The sequence below is a fragment of the Molossus molossus genome, unplaced genomic scaffold, assembly GCF_014108415.1.
Source record: "Molossus molossus isolate mMolMol1 unplaced genomic scaffold, mMolMol1.p scaffold_m16_p_13, whole genome shotgun sequence".
NCBI lineage: Eukaryota > Metazoa > Chordata > Mammalia > Chiroptera > Molossidae > Molossus > Molossus molossus.
The window spans coordinates 82,907,361-82,925,358 of NW_023425348.1; the positions used below are offsets into that span (position 1 = coordinate 82,907,361).

Consider the following 17,998-nt stretch of genomic DNA (forward strand, 5'->3'; position numbering starts at 1 on the left):
GTGGCGGAGGAGCGTGGGAATGTAGCGCGAACTCGCGGGGCAGGGGCTTGAAGACCTTGTCTTGGTAAAGAGCCCTGAGCTCAGGTTTGCTCGGCCGGCGGAAACTCCGTTCCAAGGTGGCGCTAGCATTAGGCCGAACGAGCGAGCGCCCCCGCGGGCCAGGTGCTGCCAGTCCTGACCGCAGAGCCAGAGCGGGTGCAGAATTGGATCGAGGGGTATAGCGCGCCCCTCTCCACACGCCTGCCTCCGGGTGGAATTTGAGCCTTGGTCCTGGTTCTGTTCCCCTGAAGAGGTCTTGTTTGGGGTACAGGGCACAGCGTGTAAACAGCCCTTTGGACTCCCTATGTCCTTGAGGTTGATCCAGTCTATCCTAGCGCTCGTGCCCTGAGCAAAGCTCAGGAGCCCTCTCATTCCCTTCCAGTCCTTTCCCTGGCCTCCCACCATTCTTAGTTTTAGTTAATTAGAATCAGAATGTCATGCCTCTTCCCGAAGGAGTTGGGTTGCACAGTGTTCAGACTTTGCAAAACCAAGGCAGTGAATCCCTAAGGAAGGAATTTCAGACCAGTGGGAAGATATACAGGGGGAAGGGAGAAAGAACTTACCACCAGGTGGGAGTAGGTGGGTTTTTCGCAGAAGCAGAGGCCCTCTTGGCATTGGCCATTAGGGTCCAGGTGCAGCTAATTTGGTCTCAAGGCTTTGTGACTCTGAGGTGGGAGTGACACACTTCTGGGAGGTCAGATCGTAGGCCCTTGGGATTCTTTGATTCAGTCTGCCCACTAGAAGCAAATCACCTCAGATCATCATGAAAATAAAACCTGATCAGAACTGTATGGGAGAAAGCAGGGTCATGATCTTGCCCTAGGACTTCCTATTCAATTTATATATACCTCAGGACCTAAACTTTGATTTCAGAGTTGTGGAGTAGTGAACAGAATGTGAGAGCTGAAGTCCTGGTAGCCCAGTAGTTCTTAACCTTCCTATTTAGTCACAAGCTCCTTTGTAAATCAGATGAAATTTTAGTCCCCTCTCCAGAAAAATGGCCACACAAAAACACAAGTGGAATTTTTATATAATTCCAAGTGGTTCATAAATCTCAAGTGGTCTTTGGATCACAGAGCCAGAACAGGTGCAGAATTGGGATGAGGGGTATGGGGCGCCCCTCTCCCCACCCCTGCCTTCTAGTGGAATTTGAGCCTTGGTTCTGGTTCTGTTCCCTAGAAGAGGTCTTGTTTGGGGTACAGGGCTTTGGACCACCCATACACTTCATAAATCTGCATCTTTTAATCCCTGATCTAACCTAATCCTCTTTACAGATAAGAAAACAACCCTAGAGAGGAAGTGACTTGTCCAAGACCACACTGTTTAGGAGAATTAATTAAAACTCAAGTTTGTTTTTTTTTTATCCTTACCCGAGGACAATTTTTGATATTTTGTTCAGATAGAGAGGGAGGGAGAGAGAGAGAGAGAAACATCGACGTGAAAGGGACACATTGAGTGGTTGCCACCCACACGACCCAACCAGGGCCGGGGACAAACTGCATCCGAGGTACATGCCCTTAGCAGGAACCGATCCTGGGTCTCTCCATACCACAGGCTGACACTCTAACCGCTGAACCAAACCAGCCAGGGCAAAAAGCTCAAGTTTTCTGATCCCCAGTTAAGTAGTCTTTATAATGGGATGTTTCTCACAGGCTACTCAAATTACATTGCTAAATTGTATTTGGTGGTCCCCAAATACCTTCAATAAAGAGATTTCTAATGAAGGAAACCTTTTCACATTGGTGGGGTTGAATGGGCATGGCTAACTGGTAAGATACTGCATATTAGAATTTTTAAGTGTTTTATTTTAATATGCCTCTACTCTCCTTGCAAACTAACTAGACCATTTTGATTTTCATAATGTAAATTTTGGGCTTACTAAATTTTGGCAAGTAGAGTGAAAAGTCTCTCAAATTCATCTTTTGCTTTTCTTCCCACTTGCTCAACTATGCCTATATCCTTTGTGCCTGCAAGTATCCCGTGTTAGGAGGGATTGATGGAGCAGATATTCTAGTATTTGTAGTGAGAAACAAATCCAGGAAGAGTGAGGGTCACACCACAAGTACATGGTAGAGCCAATAGCTAAGCCCTGCTTTCTAGACCCCCAGGTTCTGCATATTTTGTACCAGGTGATTCTGCGGTTCCCATACCTGAGTTCCTAACTACAGATACACACACACACACAAAACAATGTAGATGGGTAAATACATAGGTCACCCCAGACCAAATAAGTCAATCTCTGGAAGTGAGGCCAGGTTTGGGAACCACTGTTCTAACCTGTGTTGGCAGAAGCAAACCTAAATCCAGGTGAGTTACCCATTTTTCCCATATGGGGAGGCAATTTTGTATAATGGGGTGAGGAAACTTTCTTTGTTTAAAGTTAAACTTTTGTTTTTTGTTTTTTTAAATTTTTTTTATTGACTTTAGAGACAGAGAAAGGGAGAGAGAGAGAGAAACATTGATGAGAGAGAACATCGATTGGCCACCTCCTGTATGCGCCCACTGGGGATGGGGCCCACATCCTGGGCATGTATCCTAATCAGGAATCGAACTGGCAGCCTCTTGGTGCATGGGTTGATGCACAACCACTGAATTTGAGCTTTTGAATCAGCCATACCTATATCCGAATTTGATATTTACCCCCTTGATCGTAACTATCTCATAGGCTAAGGATAAATAATACTTGTAGTGGGGCCTAACTATTACTTTTCTTCTGTCTTTTATAATATCTCTGGACTCATCAGTCTGGGAAGTAGGGATTCCTGGGTTCTTCTCTATCTTGTGATTGAGAAATTGCGCAGAAGTCATTTGAGGGACCTGTAAGATGCTCCCACACTTTGAACCTTTCCAGAATGGTGACGGAGAGAGCAAGAAGCAGTTGCCCTAGTCCATCCCTGTAACTGCAAACTACCGGGTGGCCTGCTTCATGGGAGTTTGGGTGCTTTCAGGGGAGCTGTTCAGTAGTGCATAGGACCGTGGACTGGTGAATGCTCTTATTTTTGCTTCAAGGTTCTCTTTGCTTCAATGAGAAGCCTTTGGAGGTTCAGGGGGTCAGAAATGTGACTTGGTAGATTGCCGAAGGTGTTCCCAGGCATGGTGTCCCCTCTAGGAGCCAAGGAAACGTAGGAAAGGCCCCATGGGACTGGGAGGCTTTGTGCCTAACATCTCTTGTGAGCTGGTGGGACTGTGCTGTGGGGGCAGGGCTGGCAAAGGAGGACATGTGATTCCAGGTGCTGATTACCTGACTACTTGTCCTGGCTTGGGGGAGGAGTCCAGAGGTTGGTCTCTGGAAACTCTTTGGAGATACTGCCTACAGGTTTTGGTCTTCCCCCATTTTTCTCTCCAATCCTCTCTAGGTGGGAGGCTCCTGAACCCCTGTAACCTGAAGGGGTAGCTCTTTCAATGTAGCACCAACAATGTTTCCTCTTCCTCTACTTGAGATGAGGCTGAGGCTGACCTCCTGGCATCAGGGAGATGGCACCCTGAACTGCATGTTCAGCAACTGGCTCCATCCTGGGTCAGAAGGCTCCAGGTGGTGCTTGTGTGTGGTCCTGGGCTGTGGGGAGAGTAGGGAGCTGAGACTCAGAGGTAGATGAGAGAGGCTTTTTCCAACTCCCAGAAGATAAGTCATCAGGCCTCAGTGTCCCATGCTGAGTTCCTTGCAAGCAGGTGTTTCAGTGATATCTCTGACTGTGTAATGCCGGAGCTCCTAGGAACAGGGAGAGAGGAGGAAGGAGCTGGATGGATGATGTGGGTGCCGGGACAGAGTAGTTCCAGTTTCCCAGGAGCTTAAGTCCTCATTTCTACTTTCCCAGGACATCTGGGGCCTTGTGAACATCAGGGAGGGAACACATGCAAGAGGAATGGAGAGCCTTGTGTTCATGACTCAGAGATGCCCAGACCGAGGTGGGGGCTGTGTGAGGGGATGACCTTGTGATGAGAGGGAACTAGAGCAAAAGCTGGAGGCAGAACTTTGAGAGGGGCTTTTCTGAAATGTGAAAACGGGTACATGGGCAGATTTTGCAACACCACCCAGCCTGCTATCATCTCCAGCCTGTGCTCCCCAGCCCCCACTTGTTCCTCCTGCCCCACCCTGTGTGCTTCTTCCCATCTTTCACCAAGCTCCTGTTCTATTTCTGCTCTCCCTGTCCTCCCAGCCTGTTCTCCCCACACTCCCATCCACTCTCCCTGCTCCCTCTGTCCTCTTTCCCCATGCACTGTTCATCTGTTCTGGTGCCTCTGGCTGCCTGCCCTGGCCCCCTGTCCCATGCTTTAATGTGGGGCCCATGGGAACTGGAGTTCACAGAAAAACAGGAAGAGTCTGTGAGCAGGAAGCTGGGAGTGGGGCAGGGGGTGAACAGCCAGCAGTAACCTCGGCTCCTCGCCTCCCACATCTGGACTGAAGCATCCCCAGGACTCTCTGCCTCTCCCACTGTAGTCCCCAGCTCGGGCTTCTACCATCTCAGCATTTCACTGGTCCAGCAGACCTGGAGGCAACAAGATAAGACACAGGAGAAAGAAAGAGAACAGGGACTGGAGTGAGGACATCTGGATTCTGATTCCGGCTTGTTCACTGTGTGTGGTCTTCTGGAAGCCTCTCCCATGAGCTTAGTGTTCTCTGTAAATGGAGCTTGTATTATTTACCCCGCCTTGCTGGGCTGCTCTGAGGACCAAAAGAAACTGAGGGGTTTGCTTATGGAAACAAGCACTGGAGGGTTAACAACGTACAGACTTAAGGTGTTGAGAAGTCGATAGCTAAAAGGATGGGAAATTTAACAATAATTGCTACCATCTCTTGAACACTTACTATGGGCCACACATTGTGCTGTGACATATTATTTAATTCTTGTGACAACTTTAGGTGGCAAAAACCATGATTATTATCTCAGGTTTTTTTGTTTTGTTTTTATTCCTCACCCGAGGATATTTTTCCATTGATTTTTAGATAGAGTGGAAGGGAGGAATGGGGGGGGAGGAGAAACATCAGTTTGAGAGATGCACATCTATTGGTTGCCTCCCACACGACCCCAACAGGCACCAGAAATCGAACCTGCCACCCAGGTACGTGTCTTTGGGAATCAAACCTATGACTCTTCGGTGCTTGGATCGAAGACCTAACTGCTGAGCCAAACCAGCCAGGGCTATTATCTCAGTTTTAAAGATAGGGAAACAGAGGTTCAGAGATGTTAAGTAATTTGCTTAATCAAGATCACACAGCTAATAAGAGGCAGAGGCAAGGTCAGGGTTTGAACCCAAAATCTGAGCCCAGAGCCCAAAACCTAAATCAACATGCTGAAATGAAGTTGACTAGAGCTTACAAGGTGATCTTTTTTTTTTTCTTGTTTACTTATTCATTTAATGAACAGGAACACAGTACCTATTCTGTTGCCTACTCTATTTGAGGCCCTGATCCATGGGCTAGAGGGGAGATACAATCAATAAAACTTGGTATCTACCTTCAGGGATGTAGCTCATGTTCTAGGCAACAGGACAGGAAGGCTGTGGCTATGGCCTCAATAGTTAATGGGCAGAGCCTATCATCACTTCATGTGGAACTGCCCCCCAGATGAGGGAACTTGCACACCTTCCCAGGTCCATCCTGGGCTGGCATCTGGGTCACCGGCCATCTCTACCCTGACCCCAATCCCCGGCCTGCCATTGCTCCTCTGTCTCTCCTGGCCTCCTCCCCTGTCAGTAGCCCTCACAGGGCACCCCCACTTTGAGATTCCCAAGAAGGCCCAGCACCTGCCTCTCTCCACCCCTGGAGTTCTTCCAGCTTGGCCGAGGCCTGGGGCTGGTGGGGAGAGCTTCTTGGCCCCTTCCCAGAGGCAGGGAAGGAGGAGGGAGGTTAGGAAAGCAGGCTGGGGCTCCGTGTTGCAATTCAGGCTGTGCTGGGACCTTTGCTCCACGAAATGTCTATGGAGGGGAGGGAACACCAACTCTGGAGGCTGCCGGGATTGGGGTGGGGGTGCCTGGGAGGCAGTCCTTCTGTAGGAGCAGCCTGGGTGAGGAGAGGAAGGGGAGCCATGAAACTGGGCCGGTCTGCAGGGAAATGCGACTGTTGTGGTTGGGGGTAGGGGGGTAGGGGTGGCGCTGGGCTGAGGGGGTGGCTGGCTGGGGAGGAGTCAGCATGGTGGGGAAGCTGCCTGGTGGGCGGGGGTGAGGAGGCCAGGGCTCCAGTTGGTCTGGTCGTTGGGTCAGCAGCTCCAGCTCTGACTCAGGGTCTGCCTGGCAGGAAGGACAGTGGCCAGACCCCTTGGCAGTCCCTCTTCTCAGCCTTTCCCCATACTACTTCCCTGGGGCTACGGCCCCCATCTTGCTCAGCTCCGGCTTCTCGGCCACCACGGAGGCCTCTGGACAGGGACTGCACCTTCCTCCTCTCTCAGCAAGGGGGCTCCAGAGACTGCCCAGCCAGGAAGTCTGGTGGCCTGGGCATTCGGTGGGTCTGCTCCCCAGCACTTACCTGGGACTCTGTGTGCCTGGTGGGTGGGGGGCGGGTAGGGGTGGGGGTGTCCTAGGCATCTTAGAAAGGAGTCTCTCTGGGGAGAAGTGAGGGATGATGACAGCGATGGAAGCTTGGGCAGCGACAGAATTCTGCTTAGGTTCCAGAATAACTCCCAAAGGGCTGTGAGGGAGGACGTCCTGCATATGAATTGGGGCAGCTCTTGGAGGCACCGGATTCATGCTGGGATCCTGGGAAGTCGCAGGAGTGAGGTTATCTAACAAGCAGCATAATTCACCGGGTAGAGCCTCGATCCCATGTCCTGGTCCTGCCCGACTTTGGCTGTCCCCAGTGCTGGAGGAGGGGAAGGGGCTTTGACAGAACCAGGGCAGATGTGCCCAAACATTCCCTGATGGCCAGGATATGGGCACAGGGGAGAAAAGTGGCTTGGTGGCTGAGGGCTCAGAATTTGGCATCAGAGAGACCAGAGTTGGAGTCTTGGCTTCACCACTGCCTAACTGCGTGGCCAAAGACAATTTACTTAATCTCTTTGAAACTCGTTTTTCTTATCTGTAAAAATGGGCAAAAGAATAGTCCTGACCGCATAGGGACACTGTGAGGAAGGCAGGTAATGCCTTAGCACAGGCTGATGTAAATACATATCAAGTGCTAATGGATGTGTTAGTACTGATAAAGAAGGAGCCCAGTTCCGGAAGAGTATAATCTGGGTTGTTCCCGCAGGACAGTCCGTTGGTAATGTCCAGGGCTCCAGGAAGAGATGTCCTTCTGGCTGGAGGCCCCTATGCCTGATGTTTCTCCTGGTAAGCTTCTTTGCTCCAGTGCTCTCCCCTCAGTCAGGACCCCTCACTACCTGCCTCTGTCTTTCCCTGGGGAGCAGTCTAGAGCCATCCTTGCCTCCTTCTGCTCAGTCTACTTTTACCCTGGTTCAGGTGCCTGGCCCTTGCAGACACCTCAAGTCCTTCTCAATCTGGGCTTGCTGCTGGGGAGAGTTGGCCTGTCCAGTGCTTATCCAACTTTGGCTTTTAAGGGTTCTGTCTGATCTTTGAAATAGATGCATGTTAGGCCCCAGGGGCACAAAGGTTAATATCCTCATTTAAAGTATTGAGGTGCAGGGAATTGCAAGCGACTAGCTCTAGAGCCCACACAAACCCCAGGGTCCTGAAGCCTGAGCTGATGTTTTGCTGCCCTCTATGGGTGGAGATATTTTTCAGTTTCCCAGCCAGGATGCTGGGGAAGTGGAGGAGGACCTGAGACACACACACACCCCCCACCTCCCACCCCTGTGCCTCTTCCCCTGCTCAGACTCTGCAGCGGAGCTGTGGGACCCAGACGCACAAGATGCAAGCGGCCAGGCACTGAGAGGCAGCGACTGCATGCTCAGGAAGGAAGCCAGCATGCCCCAATCAACTGGGGGCACTTCGGGGGTGAGGCTGGAGGCAGCAGATCCCATAGCCCTGCTCCCAGGGGTGGAGGCCCCTTCAGAGTCTACAGGTGAGGAGCTATTAGATTTGGAGGATGTAGGGGCTCCCTGGATCTGGAAGGGGTATCTTGGGGGCTCTTTACCACATGTCAGTACCAAGGCTTTGGTGTCAACTAGACCTGAGTGATCTGAGTATGCATTTTTTGTTTTTACCTTGGGCCTTTCTAAGCCTCAGCTTCCTTATTTATGAAATGGAAATAGTAATAATAGCTTATCTCTTATAGTTATTATCACGATCAATGCATATAAAGGGCTGAGACAGTATCTGGGACATAATAAACAGCACAGCATATGAGAGCTACTTTCTTATAATGGAGAGACTAGACTGCATGTTAAAAGGGAACGAGGGTCACTGAGTGCTCAGGGCAGTGGCCTGCTGGGCACCACACTTGTTTCTTGGAGAAGAACATTAAGGCACTTCCCTGTATCCAGAGGTCCGTCCACAAAAGCGGAAAAAGGGGCCAGCCCCCAAAATGCTGGGAAATGAGCTGTGCAGTGTGTGCGGGGACAAGGCCTCTGGCTTCCACTACAACGTGCTGAGCTGTGAGGGCTGCAAGGGATTCTTCCGCCGCAGTGTCATCAAAGGGGCGCACTATATCTGCCACAGCGGGGGCCACTGCCCCATGGACACCTATATGCGTCGCAAGTGCCAGGAGTGTCGCCTTCGAAAATGCCGCCAGGCTGGCATGCGGGAGGAGTGTGAGTAGGGGGCAGGAATGGGGAAGGGGCTGATGGGAAGGAGGACATGTGGGTGCCAGGGTGTGAGGGCAGACAGGCAGCTGAGCCTACCGGGCCTTCCTACACGGTCCCTATATATGGGTTAAAATCTCTTCCTGGCCTTTACCCTGTGATCTCCTGAGCCTCAAACTACCCCTCTGGCCCATCCTTGCTTCCTGTTTCCCCCTCCTCTTCCCTCCTCACGTCTGGCCCATCCTCAGGTGTCCTGTCGGAAGAGCAGATCCGACTGAAGAAACTGAAGCGGCAAGAGGAGGAACAGGCTCAGGCCACATCCGTGCCCTCAAGGGCATCCTCACCTCCCCAAGTCCTGCCCCAGCTCAGCCCAGAGCAACTGGGCATGATTGAGAAGCTAGTGGCTGCCCAGCAACAGTGTAACAGACGTTCCTTTTCTGACCGACTTCGAGTCACGGTACCTGAGGGACCTGGGGAGAGGTGGCTGTGCCCAGAGCGCCAGCTGGCTTCTTGGTGTGTGACTCAGACTGGTTTGTTTCCCCCCTTGCCCTTCCGGGTAGCCTTGGCCCATGGCCCCAGATCCCCAGAGCTGGGAGGCCCGTCAGCAGCGCTTTGCCCACTTCACTGAGTTGGCCATCGTCTCTGTGCAGGAGATCGTTGATTTTGCCAAACAACTTCCAGGCTTCCTGCAGCTCAGCCGGGAGGACCAGATCGCCCTGCTAAAGACCTCTGCGATTGAGGTGGCTGGCAGGGCTGAGGGGTGAAGGGAGAACCAAAGTGGGATTGTCTGTGGTAAGGGCCTCCAGACAGCCAGCTGGGAACCCAGATCCAGCACTGGGAAGTAGGGACCTTCCACTGAAGGTGCCCCATGCCAAGACCAGCCTACCATGTCCCTGTTTGAGGTCTGCTACTTGTGTGCAGGTGATGCTTCTGGAGACATCTCGGAGGTACAACCCTGGGAGTGAGAGTATCACCTTCCTCAAGGATTTTAGTTATAACCGGGAAGACTTTGCCAAAGCAGGTGAGAACTGAGATCACAAAGGTACTAGGTGGGATGGACAGACACGTTTTGTCCTGGGGCACATAGTAACTCCAGAGCCACAGGCCCAAGGTTTGGGTGGCTGTAAAGGGAAGGCTTCACCTGTTTTTCCAAGACAGAAAGTTGGAATGCTGATAGACCTCTCTCAACTGTCACAAGTAGACTCCTGTCCTCTGTTGCCTTGGGCCAGTGGTTCTCAAACCATATTCCAAGGAACCTGAGTGAGGGGTTTTATAGACATTCACCTTAGAGAAGAAACAAGGAGGCACAGGGATGTCCTTCATTCTTACTTTAAATGGAGCCAAACAAGAAGCTCTATTTAAATCTGCATTACATATCATGCTTCTGAACAATGTTTTGCTTCAAGAAAAGATTTTACAGCTAAGGAAAAAAGCTTGAAAATGACCATACCAAGTAGTCATTTAGAAGTCAATAATGAGCAAATATTTCCCAGACATGCTCTCTAAGGATGCGTGGACTAACTTCCCTCAACTCTTCTTCACTTGCTCTTTCTCAAGAGCCCTGGAACTGGAGCTGTTACGTAGCAAACACGCCCAGATGGGGCAGCTTTAAGATCAGAGTGGATGCTTCTGTGCCCATTCTGTACTTGGAGTGTTTTCTCCAAGAATGTGTTCCCATTGCTGCTGTCTGTCTGATGTTTGCTTGCAGGCTAAGCAGTGTTGGTTTCCTCATGTTCAGTTGCTGGCAATGTTTGTGTTATGGGAAGAGAATTAGGAAAGGATGGAAGACTGAGGCTGTTCTGGAGGGACTGGCGCTGAGGCTCAATAGAAGACTGAGTAGTCTAATAACCGAGTCTATAAAATATGGCTGAGGCTTTGACTCCATTCTTGGGGTTGGTAGGTCCTGGTTTCCAGGGCTGAGCTTATAGTCTTCTCTGCTGTCTGGTGACTCAGGACAGCTCATGTGCCTCCTGTTGTGCTAACACAGTCTACCCCATGAGCTTCCTAGGAAGGCCTCCCTTAACTAGAGGACACAGCAGGGCTGTGTTGGCACCTTTTGCCCTCTGGGGGCTACCAGAATGTATGGGCAATTTATTGCCTTTTTTTCCATCTTTGAAAGCCCAGCCCTGCCTCCTTTCTGTACCAAACCACCTTTCCCCTAGTGGTTACTATCCCAGTCCTTCTTAACCATGGCCTTCTCCTTCATAACATCCTCCTTTCTGAACCCTTCCCAGTTCTCGTGTATGTGTTTCTTCAGCACTTTCAAGCTTGTGTTATCTGAATCTGTACCTATTTATAGATTCATTTATATAAGCAGTTTTGATATCATCTTTGCCTTTCACTTGTCATTTTGTCAGTGAGGTCTCGGGGAGAAGGAACAGGGGCTCTCTTCTGTTGTGTCTTCTTCTCCCTCCACAAGACTAAGATGTGGACTGATGATATCGGAGGTTTTATTCAGCGAGCAGTAGCAGAGCCTTTCAGGATTGTATAATCCAACTCTAGAACTGCCTTGTTCTCTCTGCACAAACAGGCTGCTTAGCACAATTCAAAGCTCAATACCTCACTAACAAATACTTTATAAAATGGGGCTTGTCCATTAAATGTATCAACACACACTTGATAAACATCAGGGTGAAAGTACAGGAAGTGAGTAATCAAGAAACCTCGAATGGAAAAGTTAGCAGATGGTTGCTATAAGAAATCTGAGAAAGCCTAGGGGAGGGTATGGGGTGGGGAGACTTTGACGGTACATATGGGAGAAGTGTTTTTTAGATGTCATGACATTAGGTTGTGGTTTGTTGAACTTCAATCTCCTCATCAAGAGACTGGTTTTATTTTAAAAGTTTTATTAATTTAGCAAACACTCATATAGTAGTTACCATATGTGCCACACATTATTCTAAGAACCCATTATGGTAGGCGCTATTATCTCCATTTCACAGATGGGAAAACCAAGTCTCAGAGAGGTTAAGTAACTTACCCAAGGTCACACAGCCTAATAATGGTAGAGCCAGGACTCAAACTCAGGCAGTCTGTCACCAGAGTCCACACCCTCAACCACATTGCTAAGTTCCCCTGGGATACGAAACATGAAATGTATTTCTAGTATTCAAATAAGTAAAACCAATTGCCAGTGAAAATATTTTTGTAAACAAAAATGAATTGCCTCTATTTCTAGTAAGGGGGCACTCAGAATTTTAATAAGAATAACAGAATTGTTATCATCATGTAATCCAGCAGCCCCCATGTTCCAGGCACAGTGCTAAGTGCTCTGCATGTTTTATCATTTAACCATCACGACAGTCTTATAAATTCAGATATGATTCCCATCTCACAGATAAGGCTTAGAGTGGTTAAGACTTGCCCAAGATTACAGAGCAGAGCCCTGGGGACTTCTTACTGAGTCCCTAGTATTTTTCTAAGTTACTGAGTTGGAGGAGAGAGGCAAGTTCCTGCTGCTCATGCCACATGCCCAGCCTCCCTTCTTCCTCCCCAGGGCTGCAAGTGGAGTTTATCAACCCCATCTTCGAGTTCTCCAAGGCCATGAATGAGCTGCAACTGAATGATGCCGAGTTTGCTTTGCTCATTGCCATCAGCATCTTTTCTGCAGGTGTGGAGGAGGGGCAAGAGGGAAAATGAGCAAGACACTTGAACTAAGGAGGGCTTCTTGCCCCATAAGACAGGCATTGCAGGGGTGGAGGCCCTTGCTGTGTTACTTTGGGATGGGAGAGGTTGGGCCGGACATGTTCCTATTTTGGGTTGTGATTTGGGGTATGGAACTGATCCTGGCCAGACTTGCTCCTCAACTCTGTTGGTGAACTATAGACCGGCCCAATGTGCAGGATCAACTCCAGGTAGAGAGGCTGCAACACACATATGTGGATGCCCTGCATGCCTACGTCTCCATCCACCACCCCCATGTGAGTCTCCCCTCTGTGCCCTTTCTCAACACAGGCTCATTCCCTGACACACCTACTTTACCTTCAAGAATCCCTCTCTGATTACACCTCTCCTATAACTCCCCTACCCTTCCCCGCTTCTCTGGGGAGAGACAAAGACTGTACTTGTCCTCTCCTTCCCCAGGACCGACTAATGTTTCCACGGATGCTAATGAAGCTGGTGAGCCTCCGGACCCTGAGCAGCGTCCACTCAGAGCAAGTGTTTGCACTGCGCCTGCAGGACAAAAAGCTTCCACCGCTGCTCTCTGAGATCTGGGATGTGCACGAATGACTGTTCTCCCTTTATCTTCTGTTTTCCTGGCTGGCTGAGGCCGGGTGGCTGCCTCCTAGTGGTGGAACAAACTGAGAAGGGCAAACATTCCTGGGAGCTGGGCAAGGGAGATCTTCACGTGGCATTAAAGGAGAGTCAAAGGATTGGGACTTTTGTGGCTGCTGGGCACTGAGGGTCCTGAAAAAGCTGTGCTCCCTATGAACACTGTACTGACCGGACCGAATGGATGAACATGGGGGCCACTTTGCACAAGGTTCTCCAGGGCCCTGCCCATCCTGCCTCCACCACTTCCTGTTTTCCCCACTGGGCCCCTAGAGAAATTCTCCACTGTCACTCTGTGGCTTGGCTATAAATGCCTCGGGGCTGCCTCCCTGATAGGTCGGTCTGATATTGTTTGTACAAGAAGACCGAAATGAATACAGGATGAGAGAAACAATTTCTGGATTGGGGTAAGGGAGTGGCAACGGAGGAAGGAAGCCTGTGTCCTTTAGGATCGCAAGTGCCAGCCTCCTTTTACTAGCCCCATTGCGCCCTGAGGATAAATGAAATGCTGATAACCCTCTTCTCGTTTCATGATGGGAGGGGGGGCGATCATGTCGTCTTCCTGTGGGGGAGAGGGTGTTAAATTTTTAGAGCTAGAGCCTCAACTATGCACCTGTCTTCTTATGGGTGCGCGCACAATGCCTTGGGTTTTTTTGGCATCTTAAAAAGAGGGCACACATCCCTCCTCTGGGCCCCCAGACTATGGAACAAAAAGAAAAGTACCCTGAGGCCAGGAGGAGGCTGCCCAGGCTCGGGTAGCGACTCTCAAAAGGGCTGGACTCCATTTCCCAGCGGGCAACACGGCACCGCTCACGCCCCCTTCCCTTGGAGCGCACCCGGTGTAGGTGATACGAGCGCCGCGCCTTCCGGCCTCTGTTCCCCCCGCCACCCCTGAATTGGTAGGCTCCACCGCCCGGCAGCCGGCTGTCCGGCCCAGGCCGCTGGGCACTTCCAAGCCGTGTGCGGGAGGAGAAAGGTGAGGTGGGGGGACGGTCAGAAAGTGTCAGGAGCGGTTTATATTGAGAAGTAGCTTCCCGATTAATCCACATTTCGTTGGATCTGCTCTGTTACCACGTCGAATTAAAATGTTTGCGCAACCTAAACAAAAGGTATTCCTTTGGGCCCTCCCCTTGGCACGCAGTGGCGCTAGGCTGGCCCTGCGCGCTCCATCGCCTTCCCACTCCCACTCATAGGTGTGTGCGTAGCTGCCTTTCTCCCGAGGACCGCTCCACCCTTCAGGCTCGGCTTGGCGCCGCCCCGTCCCCCCGCGGGGTGAATGGTAGGGCCCCGGCCCCCCTCAGCCTGCCCACCCTCACCGGGTCGGAGTGGTAGGCGCCCCCCTGCAGACGCGGAACTGGCGCGTGCTCGGAGCGGCGCCCGCGCCGGGGAGCGACTGACGCTCCGCCGCCGGGGGACGTCCGGCCGCGCCTGGCCCGTCCCCCGAGGCTCCGGAGGTAGGAAGGTCGGGGCCTCTGGGGGCCCTGAAAGGGTTTTGGGGACGGGGCTCCTAGGAGAGAACCGACTCAGAGGAAACAGGAGCTCTAGGAGGAAGGGGTCTCAGGAGGCCCAAAGGAACGAAGGGGTCTCGAGAGTGAGTAAGCGGTCCGCACAGAAGGCTCCGGGCTAGAAGTGGGGGCGCTCCGAGCCGCCGAGGGGGCGCGGGCTGCTGGGCTCGATTCTTGCCGAACTGGCGGGCCGCACTGGTTCCGGGGCGGAGGCGGGGAAGAACTGTCCAGCAGGTGAGGGGGCGGGCAGATTGTCCAGCTCCGGGGCCGACCCAGCATTGGCACCTGGCGCGCGCGTGTGCGTGTGCTTTGCGCCTTATTTTTCATTCGGGTTTGAAGAACCACGTTTGAGTCTTTAAAAAAAAAAATTATTTAAATTTAGTGTTTCAAAATTGGCTCGTTAGAGAGTGGAGACACCGTTTAATCTTTTACTGCAACTGCTTCTCTCCTCATTCTCGTGCATCTCTAAATTCTTCCTCCTCCTTCCGCCCTCTCCTCCTCCCCAGCCCAGCCTCTTGCCTGCCTCATTGCTCTCTGTTCTCCCCCATGCTGGACCAGTCTGTGTGGATGTGCTTGCAAGGTCACTGCCTGGGGAGGGGGAGGAGGTGAGAGAGCCTCTTGTGCTCACGTCAGCAAATATGTCATATCGCTCTCCGGTTCCTGTGGTTTTACTATGAAATTCTGCCCCCAAAGAGGGACGAATCTAAAGGGTTGGGTAACGTGGCCATTTGCTGGAAAGACATTGATAACTTAAAGAAAGGTCTGTGGGTTCTAATTCTGAGTCTGGATGGAGTGGACGGTGATGTAGGACTTCAGCAGATAGTTATGCATTTTGAACTTGATACCTTGGAATATAGGACCTAGGAACCAGGGTTCCATGTTAGTAAATATGGTTGAGGCGAGGCAGAGTCTGAGCTTGGGTGAATATAAAGACAGAGTGTGAATTATAGGTAGTGGTAGAGGGTTTGTGAGGAGGGGAGAAAAGGGGAAGAATAGCCTTCGTTATCTGTGCAATCAGTAACCAAGGCAATGGCTGTTAATGAGATAGGAATTGTGGCTAAAAATCTATCCTATTGCTAGTAGCTAGAAGAGTCACAAGATCTCAGGGACCTTGCCTCACTGGAGGGAGATGAGCACTGTAGAGTATAATAATGATTTGATTTTTAGCAAATGACTCTCAGTGGTGAGCGGCTGGGATCCCACTAAGGCTAGAGGCTTGACACCTAATATATTACTAGAAGATGCTTCAGGTGTGATCTTTGAGATTTTGGCAGAAAGGGTTCCTGGTTTTTAAAGTAAATACAGATTTTAAGACTTCCCCTTGAGCTCTGGTCCTATAAATTCTGTTTTATTTTAAGGTGCAGTAGGTCCTGAAATAATGTTTTGTTCAACATTGTTTAGTTATAACGTTGATGAGGTGCTGTAGGAACTTAACTCTTGTTTATGTCAACTTAGCCTGTGGTAAAATGGGTTTCGTGATATATTGTTTCACTTAAAGTTGCAGAACCTGATGGCATTAAGTGAAGACTTACTGTACTTTGGCTCTCACCCTAGGTATTATCCACATAATTCTTCATAGAATGAATTATGCTTTTACCCATCTCCCATTTCATTTCTCTGTCTGTTTTTCTCCCCCTTTCGTTCTGGTTGGGTGGAGCTCAGTTCAGCTCTGTAACAGGGCTCCACCTTCTGCAGTAAGCTCATGGCTCCACAGGAGAGGAGAGTATCAGAGGACTTCTGGGTGACACTGATGCTTAGACATGAGTATATGGCACGCTTGAAAACGTGGTTTTGGTTGTGTGGAAAGGAGAGAGCTCTTTCAAACTCCAGAATTCGGACAAAGTGCAAACAAAAGACAGATGTGGGAGAAGATTATGTAATGATTAGCAGGTGCTGTCAGTGGAAGAGGTGTCCCCAGATTCAAGGAGAGTGCATTGTTATGGGCCCTGGCTGACTCTGGAGTAGCAGCTGCTAGCACTGTGAGGTCACCAAGCAGGGGAGGGGCTATGGCTCTGCTATAAATAGTATTGGGAGCCAGAATCACTATGGAGATAAAACTGAATCCTATTACCTGCTGGTCCTCTATTGGGAGCACAGGAAAGGAGGGAGCAGTATTTTGAGGATTTGAGAAGTGATGCAAGTAGGTCTCTTTTATTATTAAGTAGGGGAGGAAAAAGATAGAACTTCTACTCTTTATCTGCATCAAATAGGACCTTAAGCATACAGGAAGTGTGTAGGTCTGTGTGTATGGGAGTGCATGCAGCAGCAAAAGAGGACTGGTGTGTGAGTGTGTGTGTAGTGTAATGGAATTCTCTCTGTGTGTATAGTGAACAAGGCCCTGGTGTGGCCATGTGCAAAGCACAGAGATGGAATTATGGAAGTACTGAAAATAATCTTGAGTTAGAGGGAAACATTTTATTACAAAAGTGTATGGAGATCCAGCGGGAAATAAATTATGGTTAAGACCCTGTAAGCTTTTCCTAACTTTTGGACTATGGTTTAGAAATTCCTCTGAGCACCTCTCCCTGTCCTTGCAGATATCCTGCTATTTCTGCATCTATTTCCTAGTCTTTGTAAGATATAGAAGGACAAAGGCTTCGTCTGTGTGTATTGTATTACTGATTCCAATCCTGGGACCAAAATAGAGGAGAGACTTTGATTCAGCACCAAGGGCAGAGCTAGTAGCAGTAGCCACTGGGTCCCTTTTATGCTTGAAGAGGGAAGAAACATGGTTTATTGGATAAAGCAATTGGGGCATAGATATTCTTCATTTGAGATTGCACAGGGTAGAGTAGCCAGCTGTTGTTATTGTCTGAGAGCAGTTAACTATACAGTCTATACAGTAGTTTCACATCAAGCCGAATGTGGAATGTTGGAACAGAACAAATCGATTTCCATCTAGAGCTAAGAGTACAGATTAGTGCTGACTAGAGAGTCTGGTTTAATCCTGATCCACCCTGGAGTGGTCCTGAAAATGATATAATTTTTGTTATCATAATCATTGAATCCAGATTAGACTAACTGGGTCTGTTTTTCAGAAACAGAACTCCCGGGGCAAGGCTGTGAAAGAACTGGTTTGTAGGGATGGGAAGATGAACCATTATTTATCCTTCTCATTTGACTCTGTGAGTTCATAAGCGTACAGCGAACTCTAGGCTAGGAAGAGTGTTGGGTTCTTTTATCTTATGGAAGACCTTCTGACCTTCGCCCCGGCTGGGATGGAGCTGGCAGGGCCGAGTCACTTGGGCACAGCAATGGATCTTATCAGTACTTTTTTCCTATTAGACTTGGATTTTCAGATAATAACAGAATTCCTCCTGGGAACGCTGACTCCTTGCTTGGTGCCTTGAAGTTTCTCTGAGATGAACTGATGCATTGGAACCATGGTTCAAAAGAAGAAGTTCTGTCCTCGGTTACTTGACTATCTAGTGATCGTAGGCGCCAGGTAACCAAGAAGACACTGATTTTTGTGTTGTCATCTGGGATAGCCACAAAAGTATTCTCCTCTCCTTTTCCATGTTGATTTGCATATCTCATTCTTCCCCTATT

General features: G+C 49.9%; 2 protein-coding genes across 55 annotated transcripts in view; both read left to right on the forward strand.

The window, feature by feature from the left end:
* The first annotated feature begins 48 nt into the window (after positions 1-48).
* Positions 49-13,608, forward strand: NR1H3 (nuclear receptor subfamily 1 group H member 3). Of its 5 annotated transcripts, none has more exons than XM_036257790.1 (10): positions 49-64; positions 7,223-7,302; positions 7,805-7,993; positions 8,415-8,681; positions 8,921-9,129; positions 9,233-9,412; positions 9,594-9,693; positions 12,169-12,282; positions 12,498-12,592; positions 12,756-13,045. In XM_036257790.1, the coding sequence occupies exons 2-10, from the start codon at positions 7,260-7,262 to the stop codon at positions 12,900-12,902; spliced, it is 1,344 nt and encodes a 447-aa protein (XP_036113683.1). In that variant the 5' UTR covers positions 49-64; positions 7,223-7,259; the 3' UTR covers positions 12,903-13,045. The 5 variants fall into 5 exon arrangements, with proteins under 5 accessions (XP_036113683.1, XP_036113681.1, XP_036113682.1 ...); XM_036257788.1 differs by lacking the exon at positions 49-64 and adding an exon at positions 6,256-6,478; XM_036257789.1 differs by lacking the exon at positions 49-64 and adding an exon at positions 6,256-6,478 and having other exon boundaries at positions 7,228-7,302.
* Positions 13,609-13,828: 220 nt separating this feature from the next.
* The window catches only part of MADD (MAP kinase activating death domain), a 40,449-nt gene continuing 36,279 nt past the window's right edge, over positions 13,829-17,998 (forward strand). For 48 of the 50 annotated variants that reach the window (XM_036259325.1, XM_036259328.1, XM_036259331.1 and 45 more), the window contains exons 1-2: positions 14,280-14,398; positions 17,735-17,894. In XM_036259325.1, coding sequence (XP_036115218.1) covers positions 17,833-17,894 — 62 coding nt within the window. In that variant the 5' untranslated portion in view covers positions 14,280-14,398; positions 17,735-17,832. The other 2 variants (XM_036259326.1, XM_036259327.1) reach the window with 2 other exon arrangements.

Coding starts and splice junctions, on each gene's coding strand:
- NR1H3 (XM_036257790.1), top strand. CDS start 7,260: ATGTCCTTCTGGCTGGAGGCCCCTATGCCTGATGTTTCTCCTG. Junction 9,413..9,593: donor TAAAGACCTCTGCGATTGAG/GTGGCTGGCAGG, acceptor ACTTGTGTGCAG/GTGATGCTTCTGGAGACATC. Junction 12,593..12,755: donor TCTCCATCCACCACCCCCAT/GTGAGTCTCCCC, acceptor CTCCTTCCCCAG/GACCGACTAATGTTTCCACG.